General features: G+C 46.9%; 1 protein-coding gene across 1 annotated transcript in view; it reads left to right on the forward strand.

The window, feature by feature from the left end:
• Positions 1–19,270, forward strand: part of COL23A1 (collagen, type XXIII, alpha 1) — a 381,517-nt gene that overhangs the window by 291,842 nt on the left and 70,405 nt on the right. The window contains exon 3 of the mRNA XM_010846641.1: positions 12,801–12,845. Coding sequence (XP_010844943.1) covers positions 12,801–12,845 — 45 coding nt within the window. The remainder of the gene's footprint in view (positions 1–12,800; positions 12,846–19,270) is intronic.

Consider the following 19,270-nt stretch of genomic DNA (forward strand, 5'->3'; position numbering starts at 1 on the left):
CACCCTTGGGGAGCTCAAGAAAGTCCTTCTCCCTTTCCTGGAACTTCCCACTTAGCCCTTCCAGTCCAAGCCAACTGGCCAATCAGGGCCTCTCCAGTCCTGGAGATGTACTCATGGCCTTGAGCCCAAGAGAAAAGATGGGCCATTGTCTCTCTCTGTCCCTCTGAGGGGCTTCTCACTCTTCATGCAAGTTTACTCAGCCCTCCCTTCAGCTGCCTGAGCCAAGCGTTGTGACTTAGCCATCTGTCACTTAAAAGAACCCTTTCAAATAGTCCCTTGAAATCTCCACTGTAAGGCACAGAGGCCCTTTCCTGAAAGCCCTTCCATGAGCCCTGTTGCTCTGACCCAGAAACCATGTACTAACACCTCATCCCCTCCACTTGTATTCTGCTTCTCTCCAAGTCCTCTGGGTGAGGCAGTCCATTTCTTTAGCTTTCCCAAAAAGGAGACACTTAGGAGTGTCGTGCTAGTGCCAACAAGAGCTCTGGTCCAGCTCCTGGCTCCTGACCAGCCCTGACTTGAACAGGTCACCTCATCTTGGGCCTCGGTTTCTTTGCTGTGAGCAAACCCATTACACCCACATCTCAGAGTTGCCAGCAGAATTAAAGAGACAGAAAAGCACCCAGCATATAGCCTGCATCGGCTCAGCATGTGTCAGCCGCGCCCCCCAGGCCTGCTGCACCCCATCTTCTGAGTCCCCTCCCACCGGGACCCTGGGGATCCTCCGGAGTTGGCTCTTGGGTCTGGTGTGCTGCCAGCGTTAAGTAATGGGTCTGGACTCTGTGATCCCATTTAAAATGCCTTATTATGATGTATGGCAGAAACCAACACCACATGGTAAAGCAATTCTCCTCCAATTTAAATTTTTTAAAAAGAGAGAAAAAAATAAAAAGCTACATGCCTTATTAAAGTTGCTCCTGACTTGGGAGAGAAACTAGCCTGGAAACAATAGACATTTCTGATGGCCATGCCAAAAGCAGGCCAGAGTCTGCTCCAGTGTTGGCAGTATGTGGGCTTTTATTTCAGAATTTAATTCACAGACTTCTAAGAACCACCCCTGGGCCCCTTCCATTTTGTGTGGTTCACAGTATATTTTTTAAAAATAATAATAACAAGTGCCAAGAACTGGGTATAAAAACTGTGACCCATTCTACCTGCCCACCTTCCACAAGCATCTTCTGCAAGAGGCCAATGGCAGGGTTGGGATGCCAGGGATCAGGATCTCAATGCTCGGCCCCATCCACACCAGCTGTCTAACCTCAGAGCTGAGTTAATCTCTCTGTGCCTCAGTTTCTCCATCTATGAGATACAGATCATAATAGTAGCTTTCCTCCAAGGTTAGATGTGAAGAATATGAGTTAGTACCATGGAATCGAGGTTAGTGCCACATGTAAATATTCAGTAAATGGTACCACCTGTCTCTAGTTTTTCTTGAACAGAGTTAGAGGGGCTGCTGTGTCTGTCCAGAACTGTCCACTCCTTTTGGAGGAAGCATCAGCATTCATATCTGAGGCCCTTGGGGAATGTGAGTTTGGGGCCATCCACCAGCCCTGGCCCAGCCCCCCACCCCAAGGTGGCCTCTGTTCCTTTGGCATGATGTTCAAGCAGGCTGACCAGGTCTGATCACTGGGGCAGTAGGGGTCTTCATTCACCTGGACAACCATCTTAGTTCCAAACAAACATTTGCCTTACAACCCCAGCAGCCTGTGGCATTGCTTTTCCAAACTGCTTCAGGACCTTACAACAAGCCGTTGGGCTTACAAGTGTGGTGGGTGGTGGAGGATGAGCCTGTAGGACCTAAATGCCTTTTAAGTGAGCTGTACTTGCCAAGCAAGATACTGTGATTTTAATTCCTGAAGGACAGCATTACCTCTGGAACCCAAGCAGCCTGCCAGCTAGCCAGCCTCTCCCAGGGTCAGGGTCCCCTCCCCAAGTGCAGCGTCCCCCAGGCCCTCCCAGAGGCATTCCCAGGATACACTGCCTCCATCCTCCGAAGGACAGAGGGCCCTGTGAGGCCAGGCCGGAAATGAGCATGGTGGAAGTTTCCAGCTCTGAGGTTGATCTGAAACTTGTAAAACAAAATGATCTGGGGAGATGTTTTAATGATGTGGTCATAGAAGCTCAAATCCAGGAATTCCCCCTGCCTTCTATGCTCAAGTTACACCCCCACAATGGCCCTGGGGCCCTGGGCAATCTTAGGGAATGCCAAGCTGAATGTCTAGGGGATTCAGAACCACTCTCTTCCTGGAGTCCTGGGAAGAAAGTCAGATAAAGGAGCCTCCAATGCCAGAGGACCGGGTCTGAAGACCTCGGAGGATGTGGACACATGCGGGGACAGCCTTAATCACAGTAGCTGAGGTGTTTGGAGGACGGGCCCCGGCGTCACACAGACCTGCCACCTCCTTGCTGTGTACCCTGGGGGACACCACTGTCGCCTATGACCACACAGTTCCAGGCCTCAGTGGATGCTCAGTGGCATCGTGATAGCTGTGCTGCCAGCAGCATTACCATCGTCTCCACTAGGCTGACCTGGGTTCACAATTCACTCTGGCCCTTGGTGGCTGAGAACCCAGGGAGCATTTCTTTTCTTTTGTTTTTTAATTGCGGTAAAATACACATAATTGAAAATTTACCATTTTTAAGTATATAATTCAATGGTATAAGGTACATTCACATCATTGGGCAACCATCTATCTACAGAACTTTTTTCGTCTTCCAAACCAAAACTCTGTCCCCATTAAACATTAATTCCCCATTCTCCTCACAACCCCGCCCCCACACCGCGCCAGCCCCTGGCAACCACTGTTCTTTCTGTCTACTGAATTTGACTACTCCAGATAACTCACATAAGTGGAATCATACAGTATTTTTCCTTTTGTGATTGGTTTATTTCACCCAGTATAGTGTCATCAAAGTCCATCCATGTTGCAGCATGTGCAGGAATTTCGTTCCTTTTTAAGACTGAATTGCACATATATATTGTAATAAATTTTGTTTATTCATTCACACATTGATGGGCATTTGAGTTGCTTCCACCTTTTGCTGTTGCATCTGGGAAACTTTCTTGATTTCTCTGAGCCTCAGTTTTCCCAATCTTTAGAGAAGAAAGAGTGGAGAGGGTTTAAAGCATTTTTCAAAACTGAGTATAGATTCCATTAGATAAGTTGCACAACAGCTCCTACCCTTAGGGACTTGCAGGTGGGAGGAGCGGGGGCTGACTGAGGGAGTGTGGCTGAGTAACCGCTGGATCCAGGGGAAGCGAGAGAGGGAGAGGCCTAGGCAGGCTGGCCCGGGTGGGCCCCAGGGTTGTGAGAGGACAGCAGTAAGGCAGGCATTGCTGCAGGAGGCGTGCTCAGCGGAGGGAGCTGCCCAGAAGGACTGAGGGAGACCAGCAGGTCCTCACTGCTCAGGCCGCTCTGGAGCCTGTCAGGGTTCAGGCCCCCTTTGAAGTGGGTCAGTGACATGAGCTCTCCAGCCCAATCAGAGATCAGATTTTTATCGGTTAGAAATGATTCCACTTTGTCCTCAAAGGGTGCTTGAGAAAAACATTGTCCTCCCTGGAGTTACTTAATATGCAGATGGTTGTCACAAGCAGAGCCCTCGCTAGCCCATACTATGCCTGAAACCTCAGGATTTGTTTCAGAAATCTCATTCCCAGACCGTTCTACCCATGCATCCTGATCCCCAGGTCGGCAGACACACTGTAATCAGGTACGTGGAAAGGCTCCAGACTGGCCCTGCTCTTGGGGGTCAAGGTCAGGGTGTAACTGAGGGTTCAGCCAGCCTCTGGACTCAGACCCTGCCCACTACCCCATACTTGAGCTAAACTGAAATATAGCTACCCTGTCTCATGCTTCATGCATCTTGGGAAGCATGTAATCCAGGTACATCAAATACCCAGATGCTAATGCTCCAGAGGCCCCTGCGTTATTTCTTTCAGTCCCAAATAGGTCCCTCTTTTGTGCCCCCACGCTGGTGTGTCTGCTGTCAACTCATCTGTTAAATAGTTCTGCAAGGCAGGCGTGGTTGCCATCACCCCTAAACTTTTGTCCTTGTGGATTGGGAACCCAAAGCACAGAGAGTTTAAACAGCTTCTTGTCAGTCATGGTTTTTCCCTTTCTGCACCAGCATCACCTGTGGGTGTCTGTTGCTCAAAGCCTCTGGACAGAAGCTTTGCAGGCACCACCACAGCAGCACCCACTGTGAAACGCCAGGGTCCCCACAACCACCAGCCCCTGATCCAGAGCTGTGTGGGTCACACAGAGGTGAGGACAGACCGAGCTGGTCTTCATCACCTGGAGACTCTCCAGCCGGGACTATTCTTACAGCAGCATCCTTGGGCAAGACCTTATTGTCTCCATCTGTACATCAACAAGTTGATCAAGACAGACTCCCAGGTGCCTTCCAGGGCAGCCTGAGTGTCTGAGTCTGCGCCAGCAGTGGGAAACATTGTCCTACTGTGGAAAGGAAGGAGCAGAAGAAAACCAACAGGTGGAAAACTCGGGCACACTGCTGGGCCAAAAGCCTGGTTTTGCTTGTTTGGAGAACATCTGAGCTGCAATCAGCTGGCCCAGCTTTCCCTGGGAGCCCAGGGCAACATGCTGTAGGCCTGGCCCAGATGCCAGCAGGGTGGCCCGTCTGCCCTGCTGCTCTCCCCAGGGTGGCCGCCCGTTCCGTTGTCAAGGCTGCCTGCCTAGGGGTTTGACATGTCTGGCACAACTGCCCTTAGACCTTAGGAATCACAAACTGATGATGAAGGGCTCCCCAAAGCACCAGCTGTGTGGCCTTGTATGCAGGCGTATGTGCCAAGTCACTTCAGTCGTGTCCAACTCTTTTGTGACCCCATGGCCTATAGCCCGCCAGGCTTTTCTATCCATGGGATTCTCCAGGCAAGAATACTGGAATGGGTTGTCATGCTCTCCTCAAGAGTATCTTCCCGACCCAGGGATTGAACTCATGTCTCTTACATCTCCTGCATTGGCAGGTCATTCTTTACCACTAGCGCCACTTAGGAAGCCCATGTGGCCTTAGGCAGGCAAGTCTTTTAGCCTCACTTAGCCTCAGAGTTCCCCTCTGTACAAGGCATACAAGAGGGATGAGCAGGGAATAGTTGAGCTCCTTGGATGAGCCACAGGAGTCCCAGAGCACAAAGGGCTCCAAGTTTATGTTTGCTAAATAAGTAGCCGGAGTGGTGCCTAGTAGATGCTGAACCAGGGCTTCTGCCCCTGACCAGCCCTCAGCACCTGACAATCCAGAAATTCATGAAGGGCCGTGCTTCCTGCCGTTCCACCCCACCACTACCCCCACAACTGCAGGCTTCACCATGCAAGCTTCTTGTGTGCAAGACCTCTCTGTTTGCAAAAGAAGCAGACAGGGAGACTAGTAGTCGGCATGAGGCTCAGCTCTGGCACTCCCCACTCCCGGGACCTCTATTTATCAAACATGGCAGGCCTCACCACCTGCATCTCATGCTGTGGGAAGAAAGGAGGAGGAAAAAGTATCCCTCATCTCAGCAGCCCTGGGCATCAAATTAGTTCGTCTTGCATCTCTTCTAAGGCCTGGATCTCACTGGATTTGACAGTCTTTTAAAGAGAATGCCAAGGAATAGTGAGGAGGGAACTTAGGCTGCACACAATGCAGACTGCCGGCTGCAGTGGACTGTCTTCTGTTAGGAGGACCAGTAAGGCATGGCAGGAAGGGCAGGTGGTAGAGGCTAGGTGTGGGGGCAGCCTTTGCCTGATGCCAGTGAGGAAGAGGTCTCAGGTGTGGGGAAAGGAGGATGCTACAGACAGCTTCCACGAGATTTTTGGTTTGGCTCCATGGATACTGGTGATCCCTACACTTAGGTGAGAAGGGAACCCTGTCAGGGAGCACATGGAGAATTGGGAGATGATTTTGGCTTTGGACATGTTGCCTTTCAATAGAATTATCCTGGAGGCAGTTGAATGTTTGAGTATGAATTTCAGAAGAGAGGGTCAACCAGCTGTCTATTGGTGAACTGTTCACACAGAGGCTGCCAGGATCTGATTCGGACTGGTTGCAGAGGGTTCACAAGCAGCCGCCTCAGTCTCCTTCTTCACTTAGGCCATTTCAGTTGGGAGTCCTGTCCAGCCTGTCAGGCCTACAGCCCCACAGGTCACGTGCACTCATCAGTACCCAGGCTCCTCGCCCACGCCAGGCCTGCTGGGAGCTTCCCTCAAAGGCCCTGGGAAGCAGGGGCACCCCACCATGCCTGGACAGCTGCCTACCCACTGAGCATCCTCCTTACTGGGCCTTCTGCCTAACTATGCCACCCAGAAGAACCACCCAGAAAAATCCATTAGTTCAGCTCCCTCAGCAACAACAAATGTCTTCTTCATCTGGCTTGAGTTACCCAGACAGAGAATTTTGCAGTCATACCCCTGATGACCATCAGAAAACCATCGTGCTGCTTTAACTTTCAGATCCAGGAAGAGCGCGGCTTATTCTCCCACTCTTGGGCCCCTTTCCTGCCAGGCTGCACACCTCAGTCTGAGGCCCAGGACAGCCGAGCAGCCTTGTGGGGCCAATCACAGGCCTTCGATAGCCTGGTGAGAGCAGAGAACCCAGGGGTCAGTTTGCTGGGGCTCCTCCCTTGTACAGCCAGGGGAGCATGACCCCAGGTGTGCCAATGGAGTTCCTATTCCCACACCCTCACTCACCCCCCAGCACAGAGGATACCCAGAAAGAACAGACCAAACACCGACCAGCCTCACAAAGTTCCCAGGCACCGTCACCCCACAAAGGAGCTGGGAGGAGAGCAGGATGTATGTTTAGCCATGAGGGGTCTAAAGTATTGGGGAGACACCCACATGTAGGTGTTGGAGGCGGTTGGACGTGCAATGCGGTGCTTCAGGCCTTGGCTGACATCATGGACCTGGAGGGTGGTTACACTGTTTACACTGCCATGAGGAGATATTGTCAGTTATGGGGGTGCCAGAATCTTAGCCTTGCCAGTTAATACAGTCCTGAGCCATTCCAGCATGAAACTCAAGGTCTCTGTCTGGTATCAGGAAAACTCAAGGGCCTCAAGGGCTGTGTAACTGGCATGAATCTCTATTCTCCAAACTCAGGGGTGGGACTTCCCTGATAGTCCAGTGATTAAAGAATCTGTCTGACAGTACAGAGGACACAGGTTCAATCCCTGGTCTAGGGAGATTCCATATGCCTTGAGGCAACTAAGCCCATATACCACAACTACTTAGAGTCCCATGCTCCAGAGTCCAAGAGCTGCAGCTACTAAAGCCTGTATACCCTAGAGCCTCTGCTCTGCAATAAGACAGTAGTCACCCCCACTCACTGCAACTAGAGAAAGTCCATGCACTTCAATTACGACCCAGCACAGCCAAAAATAAACAAATAAATGAATATTTATTAAAAAAAACTCAGGGGTGCATCATTTATATGGTCAGATGGTTTTAAACAAAGGTGCCAAGGCTACACGATGGGGAAAAGATAATCTCTTCAACAAATGCTGTCAAGAAAAACTGGATATCCACATGCAAAAGAATGAAGGTGGGCCCTTACCTTATACTATATATAAAAATTAGCTCAAAAGGTTAAAAGTTAAAATTAACTTAATGGTCAAATAGGTAAAAATAAACAAATTGGGCTACATCAAACTTTGAAACTCCTGGGACTTCCCTGGCGGTCCAGTGGTTAAGAATTCACGTGACAATGCAGGGGACACGGGTTCAATCCCTGGTGTAGGAAGATTCCACACGCCAAGGGACAGCTAAACCCATGCACCACAGCTACTGAACCCACACTCCAGAGCCCATGGTCTGCGAGAAGAGAAGCCACCACAGTGAGAAGCCCATGTGCCACAGCTGTAGAGTAGCCCCTGCTCACCACAACTGGAGAAAGCCCAAGCACAGCCACAAAAAGCCAGTTCAGCCCAAAATAAAATTAAATAAGTAAGTAAAATTTTAAAGAAACTTCTGCACAGCAAAGCAAATTATCAACAGAGACAAAAGGCAACCTACAGAATGGGAGAAAATATTTGCAAACTCTATACCTAAAAATGGGTTAATATCCAGAATATATAAAGAACCCCAAAACAGCAATAGAGACTGAGACGTAGAGAACAGATTTATGGACACAGTGGGAGAAGGAGAAGGTGGAGACTTGAGAGAGTAGCATTGAAACATACATGTTACCATATGTGAAATTAATAGCCAGTGGAAATTTGCTGTATGATGCAGGGAGCTCAATCCAGTGCTCTGTAACAATCTACTGGGGTGGGATGGGGTGGGAGGAGGGAGGAAGGTTCAAGAGGGAGGGAACATATATATACCTATGGCCAGTTCATGTTGATGTATGGCAGAGCCCAACACAACATTTTAAAGCCATTATTCTTCAACTAAAAATAAATAAATAGAAAACCCCAACAGCTCAGCAACAAAAGAACAATTCAATTTAAAACTGGGCAAAAGATCTGAATAGACATTTCTTCAAAGAAGATATATAAATGGCTAACAGGTATGCTACATCATTAATTATTAGAGAAATCCAAGTCAAGATATCACCTCATACCCATTAGGATGGCCACTATCAAAAAAAAGAAAAGAAAGTAACAAGTGTTGGCAAGGATGTGGAGAAATAATAAAACACATGTGCACTGTTGGTGGGGATATAAAATAGTGTAGCCACTATAGAGAATAGAATAGCATTTCCTCAAAAAATTAAAAATAGAATTACCATACGATCCAGCAATTCTACTTGTGGGTATGTATCCCAACCAATTGAAAAAGAATCCTGAAGAGATACTTGCACACCCAGGTTATTGCAGCATTGTTCACAAGAGGGAGAAGAAACCCAAGTGTCATCAACTGAAAAGATGAATGGATGAAGATAGGACTTCCCTGGTGGTCCAGTGTTTAAAAATCCACCCTTCTAATGCAGGGGAGGAGGGTTCAATCTCTGGTCAGAGATCTAAGATCCCATATGCCCGTGGGGCAACCGAGCCTACACACCACAGTTAGAGAGCCCATGTACCACAGGAAGACCCAGAACAGCAAAAAAAAAAAAAAGACGATGAATGGATGAAGAAAATGTGGCAGACATATACAACGGACTATTGTGCAGTCGCTCAGTCCTGTCCGACTCTTGGTGACCCCATGGACTGCAGCACACCAGGCTTCCCTGTCTTTCACTATTTCCCAGAGTTTGCTCAAATTCATCTCCATTGAGTTGAAGATGTCATCCAACCATCTCATCCTCTGTGGCCCCTTCACCTCCTGCCCTCAGTATTTCGCAGCATCAGGGTCTTTTCCAACAAGTCCGCTCTTCACATCAGGTGGCCAAAGTATTGGGGCTTCAGCTTCAGCATTAGTCCTTCCAAAGAATACCCAGGGTTGATTTCCTTTAGGACTGACTGATTTGATCTCTTTGCTGTCCAAGGGACACTCAGGAGTCTTCTCTAACACCACAGTTCAAAAAAATCAATTCTTCGGCACTTAGCCTTCTTTATAGTCCAACTCTCACATCCGTACATGACCACTGGAAAAACCATAGCTTTGACTATACCAACCATTATTCAGCCTTAAAAAGGAAGGACTCCCCCGGTGGTACAGTGGAGAAGACTCCGTCTGCCAATACAGGGGACACGTATTCGATCCTGTTCCAGGAGGATCCCACATGCCACAGAGTAAATAAGTCTGTGCACCATACCTACTGAGCCCACGCTCTGGAGCCCCATGCTCTGCAGCAAGAGAAGCCACAGCAATGAGAAGCCCACACACCACAGCTAAAGAGTAGCTTCCACTCACCACAGCTAAAGAAATCCCCCACAACACAATGAAGACTCAGCGCAGGCAAAGATTAATAAAGTGTTAGTAGTGGCTGACTCTTTGTGATCCTACGAACTGTAGCCCACCAGGCTTCTCTGTCCATGGGATTCTCTAAAATACTGGAGTGGGTTGCCATTCCCTTCTCCAGGGGATCTTCCTGACCCAGGGATAAAACCCAGATCTCCCACATTGCAGACAGATTCTTTACCATCTGAGCCACCAGGGAAAGTTAATTAATTTAAATATATATATTTATTTTACATACATATATATATATAAAGTCTTTTTTAAAAAAGGGAATGAAAGTCTTATCATATGTTGAGACATGGATGAACCTTGAGGACGTTATGCTAAATGAAAGAAACCAATTACAAAAAGACAAATACTGCATGATTCCACTTGTCTGAGATACCTGAAATCATTAAGCTCTGACAAACGCAAAGCAGAATGGCAGTTTCCAGGGGCTGGAGGGAAGGGCAGAATGGGAGTTGTTCAGTAGATATAGAGTTTCAGTTTTAGAAGTTGAAAAGTTCTAGAAATTTGTTGCATGACAGTGTGTGTTTAATTAGCACTACTATACTACACACATAAAGAAGGTTAAGACTAAATTTTATGTTTGGCACCACAATAAAAACATTTTTAACTACAAACTCAGTAGTGCAAGAAATAGCATGTTTCTCACTTTTTAAAGTTTGTTTAAACACAGGTATACTTGTGGCGGATTCATTTCGATATTTGGCAAAACTAATATAATATTGTAAAGTTTAAAAATAAAATAAAATTTAAAAAAAGAAGAAGAAAAAAAAATTAAATAAAGTTTGTTTAACCTTCTAAGCTCAAGCCCCCCAGTCTATAAGGCTGGCATGAAATTCATTCTTAACTCACCCATGGGGTTTGCAAAGGTTTCAGAGTCTAATATATAACTCCTCCCCTCCACAGGAGTCCCTTCTCTCTCTCTTCCTCAGAAGCCCTCCGTCCTCCCCATCCAGGACACCCCCCCTAATAAAAGTTGGAAGCACCACTGACCTGGGGCCACCTCTGCTTTTCTGCTCTGTCCCAGACCCCCATTTCAGGTGCACAAATGGTCATGTGTGTGTGTGTTAGTCACTCGGACATGTCTGACTCTGCAATCCCATGGGCTGTAGCTCACCAGGCTTCCCTGTCCATGGGATTCTCCAGGCCACAATACTGGAGTGGATTTCCATGCCCTTCTCCAGGGGATCTTCCTTACTCAGGGATCAAACCCAGGTCTCCCGCATTGCAGGCAGATTCTTTACCATTTGAGCTACCCAGGGAGCCCACAAGTGGGGATGACTACCTGCTTAAAAATGAAGAGAACAATAAAGAGAAACACACACAGGCACACTAATTTCTCAGTGAGCCGTCCTGCCACAGACCTGGTTCATGGCTGGTCTCTGCCTCTACTCTGCGATTGTTCCAGGAATTTTTGAGGGGGTTTAAAGTTGGCTTTTTTTTAAGTTTGTTTTTTGTTTTTTTTTTAATGTGGACCATTTCTAAAGTTTATTGAATTTGTTTTACAATATTGCTTCTGTTTTATGTTTTAGTTTTTTGGCCCTGAGGCATGTGGGATCTTAGCTCCCCCATTAGGGATCAAACCTAAAACCCCTGCATTGGAAAGCAAAGCCCTAACCACTGGAACATCAGGGAAATCCCCTTAAAGTTGACTTTTACGAAAGAACAGTGCTTATGACACAAGCTGTTCCTAAGTGGCCTCCAGGCCCGGCCCAGAGCTGGGAGCGCAGTGAGGGGCAGGATGAAGAGAGGTATAAATTACAATCTAGTGCCTGCGACTTCGTTTCTGCACACCTTCTCCCACCTGAGAAAACAGGAGAAAGAACCAGAGGTAGTTAGACTAACGGGGAGTGAAAACAGAAACAGGGAGGGGAAGGCAAGGAAGCATGAGCTCCGCCCTCCACTCCAAGGCCAGGTGAGCTGTTCTCTGAGCCCTGCCGCCTGTTCCGGTACCTAGAGCCCTCTCCCTCTTCAGCATCTCAGTCACTCTGGTCTTGGGGGCTGATGTGGGCCCAGGGGCAGAAGGAGAAGGCAGGATGGTCTACATCAGATTCGGAAAGTGCAAAACCATGTGGATGAGACTGGATACCAAAAAGCACATGCATCAGTGTGCACATTATGTGCAATAAATCACAAGAACTTTATGGTGTCTCCCTAGAGCTGTTGGGAAGGGGAGGGAAGTGCCAAAGTGTTTAATGAACAGAGGAAGGAGGTAGGTGGATAGGATAGAGCCTGTTATCTCTGAGTTTAAGCATCTGAGATGCCATGATAGTGTCTTTTGGAGAAGGGCATCAGATGGTAAAGAATTGCCTGCAATGCGGAAGACCTGGGTTTGATCCCTGGGTTGGGAAGAACCCCTAGAGGAAAGCATGGCAACCCAGTCCAGTATTCTCACCTGGAGAATCCCATGGACAGAGAAGCCTGGTGGGCTATAGTCCATGCGGTTGCAAAGAGTCAGACACGACTGAGCAACTGAGCCTGTACACACGACAGTGTCTTTATGTAGTGTGCTCTCTCTGTTGCTTTATTTTAGTGAATATTAAAAAGCATTTGTCCAGGCTTTCATAAGATAACTGCCATCCTCAGCCTTATTTTTCTTGTAAGTCGGAAGTTTCTCAGTGGCAATCTCCTGCCTCAAGAGTTTCTAGGCAGTATACATTTTTGAATGGGAAAGGACTTGTGAATGAAATAATAAACAGATAATTGAATAACTAAATGAATGAGTGGGGGATGAGAATGCAACCAATAAGGATGATCCAGAGGAGCAGGGGTAAGGGAGGGACAGGAGACAGAGCTTTCTTCACACTTCTCTCCACTCTCCCAGCCAGCAAGGTGGTGGGCAGGCTATCCCCCCGGCTGCTGCGATGAATGTGAGTTGGGGGCAGCTGGCAGCAGGCAGGCTGTCCCCAAGGCCACTGGCTTCCCATCTTAAAGAGTCCATCCTTGTTTTCTGTCTAGGCCCCCCTGGACGGCGTGGCAAGCCCGGAAGAAGAGGTGATCCCGGTGAGTCCCAGGTTTTCTTAGTTCCTAAACCTCGACCTGGAAGTCTGCCCTTGACCTGGAACCTGGCTGGAGGCGCCAGTCCCCGCAGCAGCCCATAACCAAGGACCAGGTCTCTGTCTCACCCTCCAATTCCAGCCACTGTCCCCAGAGCTGCAGTGCCCAGTGCTGCCTTCTTGGCATCATTTCAGTGTCACAGTTCCAGTGACAGTCCCGTCTATGCCCTCGGCCACCCCCTGAACCTCATTATCAGCCTCAGAAATTTTATTTATTTTTTTATTTTATTTTATTTTTAAATTTTACCCCCGTCTCCCACTCTGAAATGACCTCCTGTCTTTGTGGGAATAGATGGTGATTCCACCACCCAGGGTTGCTACCCTGGGTCCCTTGACACAAGATGGTTCTCCTCCGTGTCCCCATCCCTCCACAGACTTGGCCAGTCCTTCCCTTGGCAGAGCCACCAGGAGAAGACCCCTTCACTTTCCTGCCATACAACCTTCAGACTCGCCTGCATTTGCCATCAGCCTCCCTCCTGCCATCTTCCTTTCATCCAAAATGCACTCTTTCATACCCTTCGCCCAACTCACCGTAGAGCTTCCCTCAGAGGCTGCACACCCCTGTTGGGCTCCCATCTCCTCCACCTTGCCTTCCGCTCCTCCAAGCCCCTCCAGTCTCTTTTCACTGCCAATCCACTCACATCATTTTGGCCAAAGGTTACCACTGACCTCCTGGTGGCCACACAGGCAGACAGCAAATGCATTGCTGTCTCTCTTCCTGAGCCTCATATTGGCTGTTCCCCAAGGCCCCCTGCTGACTCTTGCCTGTGTTTTCTCCCGCATCTCTGACCCCTTCTCATATACCTTTCCTATGAGACCCCACTTGCCTCTTACATGGATTTGCCCTTGGCCTTCTTTCTCTCCCACCCCTGTGGCTCTGGCACCCCCATAATGCTGATAACGCCCCTCTTCCTTCCTCTAGCCAAGTCATCCCCTCTGGACCCAGAGGTTGAACCTGGCCCCACTGAACCCAGCACTTCCCCTAGCCTGCCCTCATCCAGCTCCCCATTGCAGGGAAGGGACCTCCAGCCAGCTGCTTCCCTATGCAGGCAAGGGGCATCCTCCTCGATCCCTCCCTCCCCACTCCCACACCAAACCTCCCATCTGTCCGCCTCAGTCTGTCTCAGCACAGTTCTCACTACTCCTCCCATGCCCCCCACCTCCAGCTATGTCCAGGGTCCTCCCACTCTGAACCTGCGCTCATATCTTCCCCCACCCAGATCTCTCCTCCTGTACCTGGACTGTTACCCCAAGTTCACTATGCTTTGTCCTTTTGGCCTAGCTCAAGCATCTCCTCCAAAAAGTCTTATCTAATCCTTCTGGCTGGGGACAACACCCCAAGTCTACAGACGCATTTAACAGCCTGGTACAGAGGAGCCTCCAGGGAATGGAAATGCACAGAACCGTGAATGAATGAATGCACACACGCTCAGCCCCTAGGCAACTTCATAAGGACAGCATGGTGGTAACCATGCTCCACCATCAGGAGGACCCCAGGCAGACTGAATCTGGGAGAAACAAGGCAGGTTCTCTGTGAAGCTCAGATTCTTCTTCCTGGCCCTGGGCATGGGCCTCTTGTCCCCACGATTTGCTACATGCTTACCCAATCTAGTTCCTTACTAGATAAACTCCCCAGAGTTCACTGGCAGGAAATGCCTTTCGTGGTACTCGGTTTGCTTTGACTTCCAGAAGCTGGAGACTATTTTGTATTTGATTACAATGGATTTTCTGTGTAATCACTCCCCACCCCGCACCCCCCGCACCACTGCCTGCCAAATACACACTTCATCACTCAGTTCTCATTTATGCCCTCGTAAAAGATTTTATTGCCTTTTATTGTAAGCTCCTGATGTCCTTTTTGGAAAAAAAAGAGGAATAGATAGTGACTTTTTTTAGGACAAAGTATATTACTCAACTTAAAAACTCATTAGAATTATGACTCCAGTTCATAACTGATCTAAAAGTCAAGGGAAAATCAAGGACTCAATGGACCCCTGACCCCATGCTGTGTCCTCCCAAGTCCTTCATCTCATGTGATCCTCACAGAGCTCTGCGAAAGATACGAATTTGTTATTATCCCCATTTTGTAGATAAGGAAACTGATGCTTCACGGGGAGAAATGTCTTGTCTAAGGTCAGCTGCTGGGCAAGGGGTGGGCAGCCCCTCCTCCCCTTCACTACCCTTTCCCATGGGATGCCCTGTGGTCTGCCCATCACAGAATGGTGTGAGCAGCACAGAGCAGATGTCCCTCTCTGATTAGCTTTGGCTGGGCCTCGTGTTTATTTCTACAGTTTCACATACATGCACCTCTTGGCTTTGGGTCCTTCCCCTGTACAAACCAGGCTTTTCTTGAGCCCCAGGGAGAAAGGTTTTTGTTTGTTTGTTTGTTTGCCTGGTGGGACAATATCTGGCTGAGAGGGTTTCTTGCTGCTGCTGCAGACAGAACTGACCCAGCCCACCTGTGGAGATGGGGCCTCTCCAGCTCTCAGTGGGAGCCTTTGCCTGGAATATACTTCACAGGGCCTTCAGTGTGTTTGTATGTTTATCATAATAGAACGGATTTTTTTCGTCTCCCCAGTAGCCTATTTCTCAGCTGAGGAAGCCCAGCAGTATCCTTGGGATCCTCTTTCTAGGGAACTTAAGCAGGATTTTTTTTTCTCCTTCGGGATTCCCCTTTCTCCATGAGGATCGATCAGTCTTTCCTGGCTCCCCTAGCTCTAGATCCCTCCCTCAGTCCCGGAACTCCCTGAAGTGCTGGTGGTCTGCTCTGCAAACATGTCCTTCTCCACCAAAGATGGGCTCCCAGAGCAGTTTGACCCCAGGCACTAAAGAGATGGCCAATAAATGCTTGTTGACAGGAAATAGGGAGGAAAGGGAGGAGAGAGAGAGGGGGACTGATGGGCAAATGAAGGATAAAGGGTTAGGAGGCAGAAAGGGATGAAAACAAATTTTGCTTGGCTGTGCTAAACCTATAGAGACAAATCACCAGATCTCTGCAGGTGCCAGCCTTAGATCAGCAGTTTTAGTGTTAAGGTTTTCTATCCACCCTGGTCCTAAGGAACACTTTCTAAAAATACAGCAGAAGCACTGCCGGAATGGTAGAGTAAGGACCTCTGAAAATCAGCTCCTCCATAGAAGCCACAATAATGCTAGGAAGAAAATGACCTTTTCCAAATTCTGAAAATCAATGTCCGGTAACAACCTAAGAAATGTTAATTTTATAAAAAGGTCTGAACCTTGCTGAGAGCAGTGAGGTTTGTAGCTTTTTAATTTGCTCATCTCCCCAGCCCCATGGTAACCCTAAAACCATCACAGCCTCACGATCACAGTACCTGTGAAAATGAGCAGCCGCTGGAGGTGGCAGAACAAGTTTGAAGCTCCTCAAATGCTCATTCTCCAAAAATTGTCACTGTCAGCTCCCTGGAAAGGCCCATACACGTGACTTGTCTTTTTTTTTTTTTTTTTAACTGATGCAGAGCTCACTTACTGGGAAAAGCCATATCCTAAGAGTGTTTGCCAGAAACACTCAGCAACAATTGTTTAACATTGCAGCTGCCTAAAGTGGCAAAACCAGTTGAAGCAACAAGAAGCTGACACAGCAACTTAAATGAAAATCAAGGGGATGAACTGTCCAAAGAAGCTTTAAAATGCTCCAACATACCTGGGGATCTAGAATATACATGCCTGCGTAGGGAAAGACCTAAAAGAACCCCAGTCTCTCACCTTTCGCTGACCTTGAGTCTCCATTCAAGCAAAAAGTGAAGGCAAAGGCAGAGTTGTAACCTGATAGAGTGTTGAAATTATGCTCAACACACACAAAGAGTCCCTTGGCACAGAATGGGAGATCTACCAGTTCAAGGCATTAAAGAAAACCTCTGACCTAAGCTAACAGTTAAGAAAACCAAGCAGAGAATCCAGTAACTGCCATGACAAAGAGTACACATTTCAGAGAAAATGTGTACACATTTAGCTCAGAAAAGGCCCTGAACAAACAAGAACAAACTCTGGAAAGGAGGAGGAGTATCTAATTTCTAGAGTGGCCACATTTGACTATTTGAAATACTGTTTTTAACAAAAATTATGAAACACACAAAGATATAAGAAAGTGTGGCAATGGGGGGAAAGGGGGGGGGGAAAGCAGTTAAAACTATCAGTGAGTAAGCCCAGATGAACTTACTAGACAAAGATTTTATAATGGCTAGTACAAATATGTTCAAAGAACTAAATGAAATCATGTCTAAATAATGAAAAGAAACTATTAAAATTATGTACCACCAAATGGAGATTATCAATAAAAAGATAGAAAGTGTATTTAAAGGAACAAAATAGAAATTCTGAAGCTGTAAAGTACAATACTGAAATGATTAATTCACTAATGGGGCTCAAAAGTAGATTTGGGCTGGCAGAAGAACCAGCAAACTTGAAGATATGTCAGTTGAGATGATCCTGTCTAAGGAAGAGTGCCTGCTCCACACACACGTGAAAGAAAAAATCTTGAAAGCAGTGAAAGAACAATGACTCATCACAGAAACGGAATCCTTGATAAGATTAATAGCTGATTTCTTATTAGAAACCACAAAAGTCATAAGGCAGTTGGTATGACATATTCAAAGTGATGGGAAAAAAGAAAAAATTGTCAACAAAGAACTCTATAACAAGAAAAACTGTTCTTAAAAAATGAAAAAGAAAATAAGACATGCCCAGGAAAGCAGAAATGAAGAGAATTCATCACTAGCAGTGTGCTCTACAAGAAATATTAAAGGGATTCCTTCAGTCTAAAATTAAAGGACATTAGACAGTAATTTAAATCCACACACACAGAATTAAAGAGTTTCAATGAAATAACAGATAAATATGAAAGAGTATAAAATTTTTTTTTTCATTTTTGACTGCACTGTGTGGCATTTGGGATCTTAGTTCCTCAACCAGGGATCAAACCCACACCCCCTGCACAGGACCCAGGTTCAATCCCTCACCAAAGAATTAAGATCCCACATGCTGCATCATGCAGGCAAAAAAATATATATATATATAAGACATACAGAAATTAAGTAGCAAATTGATACACATAAGTCCTACCTTCTGAGAAATTATATTAAGCATAGATCTTTCTATAGATCTAAGAATCAGACCCAGACATATTACAGCAAAATACTGAAAGTCAAAGAGGAAGTCTTGAAAGCAGCAAGAGAGAAACAACTCATCCATACAAGAGAACTTCAATAAGATAAAAACCCTGACTTCCCACCGGAAATAATAGAGGCTAGAAGGCAATGGGATGATCTGACCCATTCAAATGACTAAAAAAATACAAACCACAAACCTAGAACCATATGTCCAGCAAAACTCTCTTTCAAAAATGAAAGGTAGAGCTTCCCTGGTGGCTCAGCAGGAAGAATCATTCTGCCAATGCAGGAGAGTTGGGTTTGATCCCTGATCCAGGAAGATCCCACCTGCCACAGAGCAACTAAGCCTTTGCACCACAACTATTGGGCCTGTGTCTAGAGCCTGGGAGCCAAAACTGCTGAACCCCATTCGCCCTAGAACCTGTGCTCCAACGATGAGAAGCCCACACACCTCAACTAGAGAGTAGCCCCTGCTTGCTGCAGCTAGAGAAAATCCCTCACAGCAATGAAGACCCAGTGCAACCAAAAATAAAAATAAATACATACATACATAAAATTATTTTTAAAAGACACATTCTGTTTTTTAAAAAAATGAAGGATAAAGAAAATTTTGCTTTATTGACAACGCCAAAGCCTTTGACTGTGTGGATCACAACAAACTATGGAAAATTCTTAAAGAGATGGGAATACCAGACTACCTGAGCTGCCTCCTGAGAAATCTGTATGCAGGTCAAGAAGCAACAGTTAGAAATGGACATGGAACAACAGACTGGTTCCAAATTGGGAAAGGAGTATGTCAAGGCTGTATATTGTCACCCTGCTTATTTAACTTATATGCAGAGTACATCATGAGAAATGCTGGGCTGGATGAAGCACAAGCTGGAATCAAGATTGCCGGGAGAAATATCAACAACCTCAGATATGCAGATGACCCCACCTTTATGGCAGAAAGCGAAGGACTAAAGAGCCTCTTGATGAAAGTGAAAGAGGAGAGTGAAAAGGTTGGCTTAAAACTCAACATCCAGAAAACTAAGATCATGGCATCCAGTCCCATCATTTCATGGCAACTAGATGGGGAAACAATGGAAACAGTGACACTTGCTCCTTGGAAGGAAAGTTATGACCAACCTAGACAGCATATTAAAAAGCAGTGTCATTACTTTACCAACAAAGGTCCATCTAGTCAAAGCTATGGTTTTTCCAGTGGTCATGTATGGATGTGAGAGTTGGACTATAAAGAAAGCCT

This window comes from Bison bison, unplaced genomic scaffold (genome assembly GCF_000754665.1).
Source record: "Bison bison bison isolate TAMUID 2011002044 unplaced genomic scaffold, Bison_UMD1.0 scf7180017864238, whole genome shotgun sequence".
Lineage (NCBI taxonomy): Eukaryota > Metazoa > Chordata > Mammalia > Artiodactyla > Bovidae > Bison > Bison bison.